At 49.1% G+C, this 11,842-nt stretch overlaps 1 protein-coding gene across 2 annotated transcripts in view; it reads left to right on the plus strand.

The window, feature by feature from the left end:
- MRAS (muscle RAS oncogene homolog) overlaps positions 1–9,633 on the plus strand; it is a 119,463-nt gene extending 109,830 nt beyond the window's left edge. For both annotated transcript variants that reach the window (XM_029605146.1, XM_029605147.1), the window contains exons 4-6: positions 1,752–1,851; positions 5,845–5,924; positions 8,580–9,633. In XM_029605146.1, coding sequence (XP_029461006.1) covers positions 1,752–1,851; positions 5,845–5,924; positions 8,580–8,679 — 280 coding nt within the window. In that variant the 3' untranslated portion in view covers positions 8,680–9,633. The remainder of the gene's footprint in view (positions 1–1,751; positions 1,852–5,844; positions 5,925–8,579) is intronic.
- The last annotated feature ends 2,209 nt before the right edge of the window (positions 9,634–11,842 follow it).

An 11,842-nucleotide genomic window follows, 5' to 3' on the forward strand; every position in this document is an offset into this window, starting at 1 on the left:
CTGGCAGGTCTGACCTTGAATGTTTCCAGCTGCAGCTCACCTGTTCCAGGTTTTTCTTTCCTTGTATTACTATTTTTGACGAATCACAGAAGAAGGGGATGGGGGGGGAGGGCGTGTTTGCATTGTTCCCTGGCATAAGCCAGCACCAGCAGTTTAACCAGGCGGGCACAGGAAAAATCCGAGGCGGCTTTGAAAAATGCCAGTGCTTTTACTGAGGCAAGAAAGGGTACGGACATAATGCCAACTTTTTATTAAAAGCAGCAGAATCGCAGCCTGCAATATCAGTTGAGTGCTGGCTCTACTGCCGTCTTATTCTCCAGTGTCTTTTCTGCATTCCAGTAAAACACATTTCCTTTTATCGCTTAATCTTTTACACCTTTTACTGTGGCCGCGTTCCCTGGTTTTGTCGTTTTTTAAACCTCCTTCCCTTATACCGCGTCTCAGCCGCTGGCGCTGCGCGCGCCCGTTACAGAGGGTCAGCACGAGAGCATCCCCTGCTATGGCTTCGGTTGCTAGTGGTGGACGTAGCCCAAGTAGGGCTTGGCTATCGAAACACTAGCCATCAGCATAAATCTAGGATGAAAAGGGGGCCCTTTAAGAGATTTGGTTTCTTTCCCCAAGCAACCAAATTATTCAGAAATCTTTTGGCTTATGCTGCTGCTTTAACAGAAGAGGAATTTCCTGCTGGAGCTGAGGGTTATTCATGGAATTTCCGAGTGCACACTCATGCTTAGCAAATTCAGTGCAATCTGCACTCAAAATCCCCCTCTATATTCTTTTCCAGCACGAGCCCATACTAGCTGGAATTAGTTCAAGGCAGGGGGGATAAACCAGAACAATAAATCTTCCGCGTCGTGGCCTTTCTGCTTTGGTTTTCATTTGGTGTCCTCTATTGTAAGCTCCTAAGAGTAGGGCCTGCCCATTCTTTATCTCTGTACAGTGCTGTGTACATCTGGCATGTGCCATACAAATCACAATGATGGCGCAAATGATGGAGAAAACCACAAATTATTGAGATATGTTAATTATAAACATTCTGCCCAGAAAACTTCATACCACAGGAACCAAAAAAAAATAAATTTCAAGAATGGTTTGTCAGAAAAATGTGTTTTCTGTTAAAGGATAGCATATATTTCTCTGCTGCACTGCTATATTGTATTTGTAATCATTTACCCCTTGCAAGTCTTCCAAAACTATAGAGAAAATGTTTATAGAGTGCTGAGATCGCAGGCGTATCCCGTCGGCGGCCTCCCATCAGGAGAGCTCGTCATCTCGCCTTCCCAAGTTGCATCACTACCAATGCCAAAACACTCGCAAAAGCTGAAAGCTAAAAGACCCTTCTCGATTGTTTCCTCCCCTCGTTGGACTACTTAATTATTTTTGATTGATTTGGGGATGCTCCTATTTGCTTCTCCTTTTTTAATACTACTTTCCACCAGGTGACATGACTAAATGTGAGATTATTGACCAGAAATAGGACCTGTTTCCACAAGGATATTTATACAATTTTCACAAGCAAGAAAAACCTCAGTCTAGGTTGGTTGAAAGTTGGGTTATGTGATTTATTTTTATAGCTTGTTAGCAGTTGTGAAGAAATGCACAATCCGACAAACAGTCAAAGACGGGACTAGATGGCTTAGAACAATTAATCCTCTCCGCATTATTGTCTTGTCTCCTAACAACTTAAATCATTTGAATCAAACTTCACGCCAGACGTTGGTGCTTGACTTTGTCTTGTTGTTCATTTTCAGAGAGTCCTTTCCCGTGGTCTTGGTGGCCAACAAAGTGGATCTGGTGCACCTGCGGAAAGTCACAAGCGAACAAGGGAAAGAAATGGCCGAGAAACATAATGTAGGTTTCTCGCCATTCGAGAGCATTGTGCTATTTTTCCAAATTCTGGTCCATTCGGCGCAGGTCGCATTGATAGTCCAAGATGATTGGAATTTTCAGCAAATGAAAGTGAGGATGAAGCCTCATGGGACTTTGTACAGCATTTATAATACAAAGAGGCGTTGTACAGGTTCCAGCGATTTAAAGAAGGCAATGGTACTCAACATGCCTGACATCCATGATGAATAGGCATGAGCTAGACTTGCCCACCGTGGTGGCAGTGCCTGCAGATCTCTCTCATGCATAGTCATCGTGGAGGTCCTGAAAAGGCAGAGAGGCCAGGTGGCTCCCTGAGGACCAGCATGAGTGCCATCTCACAAGAGCTGGTGCCCAGGGCAAGACCAGTGCTGGATCTCATGCCCAGACTTCCTAGTTGGGGTGGTAGTAGTGGGGCCACCATTTTGTTATCACCTGATCTCTGAGGTGGGGTGGGAGGTTCTTATGGTCATACTGGTTAAAGCTTAGCATATAGATTAGCTCAAGACAGCACTACGTGTTCAGAATCGTATACAGCATAGGAAAACGTTGTGAAAAGAAAGGTCTCTGAGGTGACAGGGTGCTGCGCTACACAGTGTACACAATGCATTATTTGTCACATAATCGGGCAACAGAATTGATACTTGTTCCTTTTATGTTATGTAACTGAATAGGGTGAGATTGGTTCATGCAGGGTGGGTGATTTTTCTCTCTTGCTCTGCCAGTTTCCTCCTGCTCCTTTTGAGTATCCTGCTCAATTGCAACCAGCCTCTGATGGCCTATGGCACCATAAATCTTCATTTACAGCTACTGATGGGGGAAGGGGTGCCATTTTTAACCATCGCCCCCCCTGAGGCTAATCCATTCATTTGTAGCAGTTGTTGGCCAGGGACCACAGACCGTACCTTCGTCTAGACTCCAGTCCACATTCATCCCAAGTCTTGTGCAGTAAGGTTGTAATGTGCATGCTAGTAATAGTATGCTGTGCCATAAAGCCTTGACGTGCACGTTAAGACTGGCCCCGCTCACATTAACTCGCGAGCAGTAAACTTTGTGACAATCCACAGATAAATGGGGGAACATCCTATCCACATGAGGCTTTTCTGGATCCACGAGAAATAGTGTGGTAGGTGAATGTGCCTCGCCCAGGCTGGCCCCCAAAACGCAGAAGCCAGACTCGAGAAACGGACGCAGCTCTGCTGGCCCCACTGCTGTCAATTTTTGTTATGTTGTAGCCAATATAAAGCAATTTAGGTGGAATATTTGGGAGGCAATGTGGGGAAGCCTTTCAAATGTTAAGGGCACGTACACATCTGAAAGAAAGCTCAGGACCATGAGGATACAGCTTTCTTTACAACAATACGCACACCCCAAGTAAAAGAACTGGGCAGGTCCTGAACCCAACACACTTTCTGTATGTTTCACCCTCATCCGCCCAGGATCTGTGGGTTGTTTGTTTTTTTTTCTTTCTTGCAAACATTTTAATGCTGTCGAGCAGCCTTCGGCAATGTAAAGTTAACAGTTTATCACGGGGTAGCTGACCCAAATGTTCACTCCCTGCTCCCCCTCTCTCAGGGATGCAGCATTGCCATAGCACTATGCACAGGGACGCCAGATCCTGCGATGAACAATGGACTTTTAAGAAGGGTATGTAATGCCGTATAGTAGTGCTACACCGTGCCTGCGTGTTTCGGTCTGGCCGACTGTTGACCGGTTACCTTAAGATGCTGTTCTAAGAAGAAAACAGACATTCGTCCTGGACTTCTGCTTGAAATGGTGTTGACTTTTTCTGATGACAGGCAAAGCACGTAATATGGTTTCAGTAATGCAGACCGTAGGGGGAGGAAAATGCTCGCAGTCCAGACCGAATGAAACAATGCTGCATCTTTTTTTTTATGCATTTGCATTTTTCTGAACCACCTGTCCAACTGAAGACTAATGAGCCTCCAAATACACACACGTATACCCCCTTTGACACTGCAAGGACACATCTATGCTTTAATGAAAATGCAGTGTCCAGCAGACGGTCTCTTGGTCTGTCCAAAGCATCTGAACAAAATTCTGACCTCCGTTTGGAAAGAGCTCCTCTCCCCGTCCACTTGGGTGACCTCAGTGTATCCAAGCAGAGTCCAGACTAAAAGCATATCCAGTCCAAAAGTACGCAGGTGGGAGACAAATTGTGCAGAATTGACCTAAGCCAGCATGGTGTGTTATGAGCCCAGGTTCCCGCAGCGTATTTCACTGGGGGTTTCTGTACGCTTAGAGGCGGATTTTAAAAGGCCTGCACGCCGGCGCGCCTAAGTCTCGGGGCTTTCGAAAAGGGGCGGAAGGGGGCGTGTCCAGGGGTGTTTCGGGGGCGTGCCGCGGCGTTTCGGGGGCATGCCCGGGAATGTGGTCGAGGCCTCCGGACCAGCCCCCAGGACCGGAGGACAGAGCGGGGCTGCTTTCAGCAGGCGTAACTTTGCCAACAAAGGTGGGGGGGGGTTTTAGATAGGGCCGGGGGGGTGGGTTAGGTATGGGAAGGGAGGGGAGGGGAAGGTGGGGGAGGGCGAAGGAAAGTTCCCTCCGAAGCCGCTCCGAAATCGGAGCAGCCTCGGAGGGAACAGGCAGCGCGCGCTGGGCTCAGGTTGCACAAATGTGCACCCCCTTGCGCGCGCCGACCCCGGATTTTATAAGATACGCGCGGCTACGCGTGTATCTTATAAAATCCAGCATACGTTTGTTCGCGCCTGGTGGGCGAACAAAAGTACGCGATCGCATATTTTTTAAAGATCTACCCCTTAGCACATGTGTGTTCAAGGAAAAGGCCTCCGTGCGCTGTTTCAGAAGTGCACATGGCAAATCCCGTAGCAACGTTCACCCTGTCTCGACCAGGGAATGGCTGACGACCAAGCAGAGAGAGAATCATTTGGGAAATTCCTGAGCTGGCCACACATCCCCTAGAGCAGCCACGTTTGCAAGGAAAGTCGCAGCTGGCCGCGCGCGCATCAAACCTGCTTTCTTCATATTGGCTACGAAGTCTTATAGGACGTCGCCATCGCCACACGGTGGTTGTGCCCTGTGCGACTTCCCACCCAGTACCCAGGAGACTTCTCCTGCTGAATATTCGGGTAACTTTGCCACCTACCGGCCTGCTGAATGTGGACGTCTAAACTGAAGATGTTTTTTTTTTCCTTTTTTCTCAGCTTTTTCTTGATCCCTCTTCTGCTTCTCTCTGATTTATGTTTCTTTCATGTCACTTTTTCTTCCTCTCCCCTCCGTCACCATATTTTCTCCTCATTCTCTCTCTCTCTCCCACCTCTCTACTGTTCTCCCCAGTTTTAGCCCCCTTCATCCTTTCCGATCCCCCCGTGCTCTCTCCTCTCTAGATCCTCCAGCGCCCTCCCTCCGGATACCTTACCCCCCCCCCCCCCCAGCACTCTGCCCCCACCCCACCTCGCCGTGCGCCCTTTCTAACTCCTTCCAAACCCCAGCAATAAATTAACCCTGTGATGGCTACAAGAGCAACTTGGGGGACAGATGAAAAGAGCAAGTGCCGTTGTGTGTTTGCTGCCTCCTCCTTCCCATACCCTGCGAGGGTGGGAGGAGGAGGGGACCCGTGGCACTTGAGGCTGGGTGCTGCTCTTATTTTGCCTGCTCCTTTTGCGAGGCAGGATCTGCTTGGGGGGGTCCAGGGAAGCGGGAGACTGGGAGGGAGTGCACCAAGAAACCCGGGAGACTCGGGCCGTCTGCACGTGCGTGGCTCTGAGGAAAGTTAAGCAGAACTGCAGAGCGCAGGTTAGAACATTTTAACACCGTAGCGGATTTCCAATTGCCACAGACAGTGATCGCCCCTTGCCGTGTGCTCTTGAATTCCTGGACTGTACTCGGGAGAGTTGGGTCGCGTTTGAGAGGGGAATTTAAGGGCATTCTGCGCGCCCCCAGGGGGTGCCTGAGCATCTCGGTATTTCACGCTGTATTGTGTCCTTGGTTTTTCAGATTCCATACATAGAAACTAGCGCCAAGGACCCACCTCTGAACGTGGAGAAAGCCTTCCACGACCTGGTCAGAGTTATCCGGTGAGTCACGAAATGAGCCTCGCTGAGCGAAGACCGCAGCGCAGCGAGCCCCCGGCCTAGGCTTCCAGGGTCGAGCATTGCTTCTCGGCGTTACAGAATACACTTTCAGGATCTTATTCCTGGTTCTGTTACCGTGCTGTGATTTAGAGGTATCCTCTTCCTTTTCAAAAAAGCTGGGTGGAGGAAGGAGATACTATTCCACTGTGCACCGCTCAGGGCTGGTAACTTCACCCCCAGAGCCTTCTGGATCTAGGTTAAAGGGCAAGAGTTGGTAAAAGTCTCTGTGAAGTAGCACATTCTGTTCACCCTGCCCCTTCCCACCGCAAAACACGTGTACAGAGTATCGAAAATATATTATGGCAGGACCTTTGCAAAAATAAAGTGGAACATAAGCTACTTTCCTTTTTAAAGAAAAAAAAAACTTAAAATGTCACTCGGGATGAGGGTTCAGTTGATAGATGAATGCTTCAGTGGTTATGCTCTGGGAAGGCAGAGGATTTCTGTAACCTACCCTCCGCTATGCAAGGGCTGCGGTCGTGCACAAGGGCTGGGATCGTTCCTTTGCAACAAAAAAAACCCCAAAAAACCAGACCGCACGCTGCACTGGGAAACTCGAACGTGCATGACTAAATCGGAACATTTGCAGTTAAAGCATTGTCAAAGTTTTTTTCTTTTTTTTCTTTGCCTCGAACTGCCAGCGCGCCCTTCTCTGGTGTCCTGAGCAGGCAGACTGCAGGCTGCCATTTCTGGGGTTCACCCGCTTTTTAAATTCTATATATATTTTTTTATTTTTTGCTTAATTTAAAAGTATATTTTTATTCTCCTAAAACCCATTCCGCTTTAAGATGCCGTAGCTTGAATTTTATGGGCTGTCAAGCTTAGTGGAGGGGGACGGTAGTCACAAGCAGCCAATGAGATCAACAACCAGCAAGGGGGAGGCCAAATTGTGTTTCTGATTTGCAAGAAAGCTGCTGCAGAAACAGGACCTCCAAATATTTTATTTTCTCTTATAGCCGAGCTATAAGAGAAGTCTTCCTCGGTGTGGTCGGTTCCAATCAGCAGTAGATTGTGTTCTCCTAATCCTGCCCCACCATCTCTAAGAACAGAGCAGGGCCTTAAAAAATAAAAAAAAGTGCCTAGCTCTTTCTCTGCAAAGCGAGAGAGAGCCTGTAAATATTTCCAGCTGCCTGGCTCATGCATCAGCCTTCATAAATAATATATACGGCTTGAGGGCTTTTAAAAAGAATTTAGCCCCGCGCCACTGAGTGCTGTGCTGGGGAATTGGCAACCTTTGGCTCCCGGTGGCTGACAGCGCAGCCTTCTGCGGCTCTCCCCAAAGAAAACAGGGGGGGAACGCGCTGCCACGGCGGCCGTTTTCTGCAAACGCTTATCCAGTTTCTACAGCCTCGTTTACAAGAGGGGGGCAGCATCGGAATAATGCAGACTGGAGGTCTTATTCACAGCGGGGTGAATTATTGTAAATGCCCGGCGCCCACCAAAACTGGGAGATAACGCGAGTATGTCTGGCCCGCGTGCACCGGGCAGATTTTTTTTTTTAAGGAACCGCAGAGTACGTGGGCATCTCCCGCTATGCACGCGAGAAAGTTACAAAAAAAAAAAGGGGGTGGAGATGGTGGACGTGATTTGGGCAGGACGCGGGCCGTTCCAGGATTTTAACACGAAACGTGCACGCATATATCTACGCTCACAGGCACGCGCCAAGATCCCCTGCCCCCTAACTTTTATTACTGATATGGATGGCATGCAAGGAATAAAATATAAAAATCTAGGCTAGACAGTGGGGTTTTAAGGGTTGGTGCTGTAAGGGAGGCTATTTAACGAGAGGCGGTTAGCAAGTCCTATTCCTTACTTGGGCGAACTGGGGAAACTGGTAATTGCGTTGGGGATGTGTGCGTCAACTAAAATCCCCCCCCCCCCTTAGGCGGTAGAGGTGGCATTTGTGCGCACATGCGCGTGTCCGTATAGAATTGTGCGCACGTGCAGGCGTGCACAGACTATTTTATACCTTGCACGCATAGACATGCTTACGTTATAGCTTGCCCGTATACGCGCATACACGTGTGCCCACGCGCTGGTATCACATTTACCCTCCTTGGTATTGTTAGCATGAATGATGTTCAATATTCAGTCACTGTCCAGGTAGCCAAGTTAACCAAACAAATGTACCTGGCTGACTTCGGAGGTATATTCAGTACTGAATAGAGCTGGCTAAATTTAGGACAACTCTTTGGGCTGCCAGCTAGGTTATCCGGATAACTGGCGTATCGCAGCCAGCTAACCTAAGTCCTCCCCGGAACGCCCCTATACCCAATTTATTTAGCCGGCTCAAAGAGAGCCAGCTAAGTGCCCAAACCGTCATTTAGCAAGTCATCTGGCGAGTACCAAATGCTTTAAAAACATTGCTTAGGTCTGTCGCCCACAAAAATCTGTTGTGTAGTTAGAGCTCCTGGTTTTCCGTTCTACAGATGAAAATAACGAAGTGCAAGCAGAAAAATAATTCCACTTGTGTTTATACTTTCTGCTTGCAGTTGAGGACAACTGAGGGCAGAAGGGTGGGCCAAGGGGGGGACACACAACCCTAGACTGCCGCCGCCGCTAGTTCTGATTTTACTTCTCTTTTGCACTTTAAAACAGGCAGCAAATCCCCGAGCGAAGCCAGAAGAAAAAGAAAAAGGCCAAGTGGCGAGGAGACAGGACTGCGGGTTCCCATAAAGTGCCGTGCGCCATCTTGTGACGGCTCCCTGCCGCTGGCCCGCCGTTACCCGCCGTGCACCGCAAGAGCCCATGACGCACCGGCCCCCTGCCTGAGCTGGTGCTGGAAGGCTACGCCGCCCGGCTCTTGGCGACGTGCCGGAGAGGCCCCCGAGGACCACAGGCATGCTCGAAACGTGGCCAGATGGCGCCAGTTCAGCCCAGCCCACAAGCAGTAGACTAATTTTTTTTTTGGGGGGGGGGGTTCGTTTTGGGGGAGGGGGTTGTTTTTTTGGCAGGTTGCCTACGTACGAGATCGTAGTAACCTCAGCACAACTGAACTCTCGGAAAAAGCCTATGCCAGGTTTAATTCGCTGCCAGCGTGAAAGCTGGAGAACGCACCATGGGTTTATTAGCAGACGCTGACCCCTGTGAACTATCTTTGGAGAACAGCCAGCGCGGACGCGCCTTTTCTTGCTCCTTGTGGGTGTGTGCGTGCGTGCACAGTTTTGTATTTTATATCCTTAATTTTTTTTTAAATCTAAATCCGGCATCTTTGAAAGAGAGGTCCTGCATGCTCTGAGCTGGAACGCAGAGCTTTTCCTCTTCTTCTTTTTTTTTTTTTGTATTATTGCTGCAGGGAACCGCTCCAGGGATGCCCGTGCCAGGATTCAGCACGAACTGAAACGAATATTTTGGAAAAGAAAATGAATTGCAGCTGCGGGCTGAACTTCAGACATTGTGTCAAAGCCTGGCGGGCAGCCAGCTCGCACTCCACAAACATAAGGAAGGGAGGGGAAAAAAAAAAATAAAACCTACATTTTTCAGTTAGGACGCTCCTTCTCTCCTTGTGCGAGTTTGGGGGTAGGCCGTGTGCAAAAGGCCTCCTGAGCGATTCAAATAAAGGTATTCCGAATGTAAGCTCATTGGCCTTTTGCTAGAAGGGATTAATTTATTGCAGAGAATAAAGGTTGCAGGTTTTCTTTGTAAGATGGAATCTCGTCTTTATCTTTTTTTTTCTGTCACCGAATTCAGCACTGTTCCTAGGTGTTACCGCTTTGCTCCTTGCTTCCCTTTCTCTCCTGTAGTCTGCCTCTCATCCCCTGACACAGATCCCTAACTTCTCTCGCTTTCCTACTAAAGCAGCCCTTTACAGCAATCGATTGACCTGCTGCTGGCTCCATTCCTGCTTGTGATCTTACTTCTGGCTCTTTTTTTCCTTTTTGACTGCCCTGTTTTATACTTTATTTCCTTTTTAGTTTGGAAGCCAAGGTGTACTGCTTTTATAATGGCCCCGTGACCTCCTTTCCAGCATGCACCCCCCCTCCAGCTGGACAGGCTGCAGGGGTGCCCTGCATGCATCCCTGCGCCGCCCGCCAGCCATGCCTCGCTTCTGCGGTACCAGCCCGGTTCTGTAGATCCGACGGATGCAAGTGAGTCTCGCGGATATTCCACAGCGGCAGCCAGCATAACAGAGCAGCTAGGGCTGGGCTGAAAACTCTTGCTATGGGTTCAGCTGGTCTTGTTAGTAGCACACAAGCATCTATGTGCACACTGCCATGGGTGCGTACACACACACACTCACCTAATATATCTACATACGCACGCTCACCCGCCCACTCTACAGTTCCCAGCTCTGGATTTGCTTCTGCATAAAATCATAAGAAGAAAAAAAAAAAAGAGTTATCATCAAAGTGACAACTCTGTAAGATGTTCCTTTTTTTTTTTTTTTTCTTTGCACAACCAGCAGGCCTGAAGAAAAACGACGTGGGCTGCAAACTCCGGCATTCCACAAACTCCAGGGAGGTGAGGCAGCCTCCAGCCCGACACTGCCAGAGGTGCTGATTTGTCTGCACGCATGCCCGCGACCCCAGTGCGCAATATAATACCCCCTTCCCTGCTTTAGCGGGGGCAAGTAGGTTTGCAATAATCTGTGAACACAAACTAAATTGTTTTTAACAGCCCCTAAACCTATAATGAATTTTTGCACTGACTGTGGGAACAGAGAGTAAGGAATACTCTCTCATTACTGCAGCCTTCTCTTTCCTCATTTCTTCTCCCTCCCTCCCTCTTTCTCTCACCTGTTCTTCTCCACCACTCTCTTTTCCTCTCTCTGGGGCCAATGTAATAAAACCCGCACTGAAATTGGAGTTAAATTTTAGCGCAGGTTGTACTTGACGCACGCTTTGAAAAGAGGGATCCCTGTGGGATGCAGTAATCTAATGGGATGGAAATTAAGAAGGAGTAAAGAAAAAAAAAAAAACCCGCATGCTAAATGAAAAGAAAAAAAGCCAGGCTAAAATGTGAGTTCACCTTAAAAATCTGCACTAATGCAGAAAAATGCTTGAAAACAGGAGTAAGGGGGAAATGCTTGAAGCTGGAAGGAGTGTGTCCAAAATGCCCTTGCATGCAAGATTGGCACTGGGCACCCCGCCTTGGGCACAGTCTCACATGCAAGGCCATTTGGGCCAAGTGAAATCAAAGGGTAAGCTCTTGAGAGAGGGCACCTACATGCCAGCCAGTACGCATTGTGGTGCTGTGCATCCCTAATGGCTGTAATTGGCCGTTCTGTGTGGGCTTTCAAGTTAACTCCTTGGCTTGACGTGGAATAAAAGTAAACTCGTTTATCTGGAGGCCATGATATTCTATTGCTGTGCCCATGTGGGAGCGTATATTTATTTCTTCCACACTGGGCACGGCAGAAAAATGAGTTTACTTCACCTCATACCAAAAGAAAAGTTACACTCCCAGTGTGAGTTCCCTTGGGCTCGCACCTACAGCGGAACGGAACATGTGCTCTCTGGGGAGCGCACCTTCAGCGGAACGGAACATGCGCTCTCTGGGGAGCGCACCTTCAGCGGAACGGAACATGCGCTCTCTGGGGAGCGCACCTTCAGCGGATCGGAACATGCGCTCTCTGGGGAGCGCACCTTCAGCGGATCGGAACATGCGCTCTCTGGGGAGCGCACCTTCAGCGGAACGGAACATGCGCTCTCTGGGGAGCGCACCTTCAGCGGAACGGAACATGCGCTCTCTGGGGAGCGCACCTTCAGCGGATCGGAACATGCGCTCTCTGGGGAGCGCACCTTCAGCGGAACGGAACATGCGCTCTCTGGGGAGCGCACCTTCAGCGGAACGGAACATGCGCTCTCTGGGGAGCGCACCTTCAGCGGATCGGAACATGCGCTCTCTGGGGAGCGCACCTT

This window comes from Rhinatrema bivittatum, chromosome 6 (genome assembly GCF_901001135.1).
Source record: "Rhinatrema bivittatum chromosome 6, aRhiBiv1.1, whole genome shotgun sequence".
NCBI lineage: Eukaryota > Metazoa > Chordata > Amphibia > Gymnophiona > Rhinatrematidae > Rhinatrema > Rhinatrema bivittatum.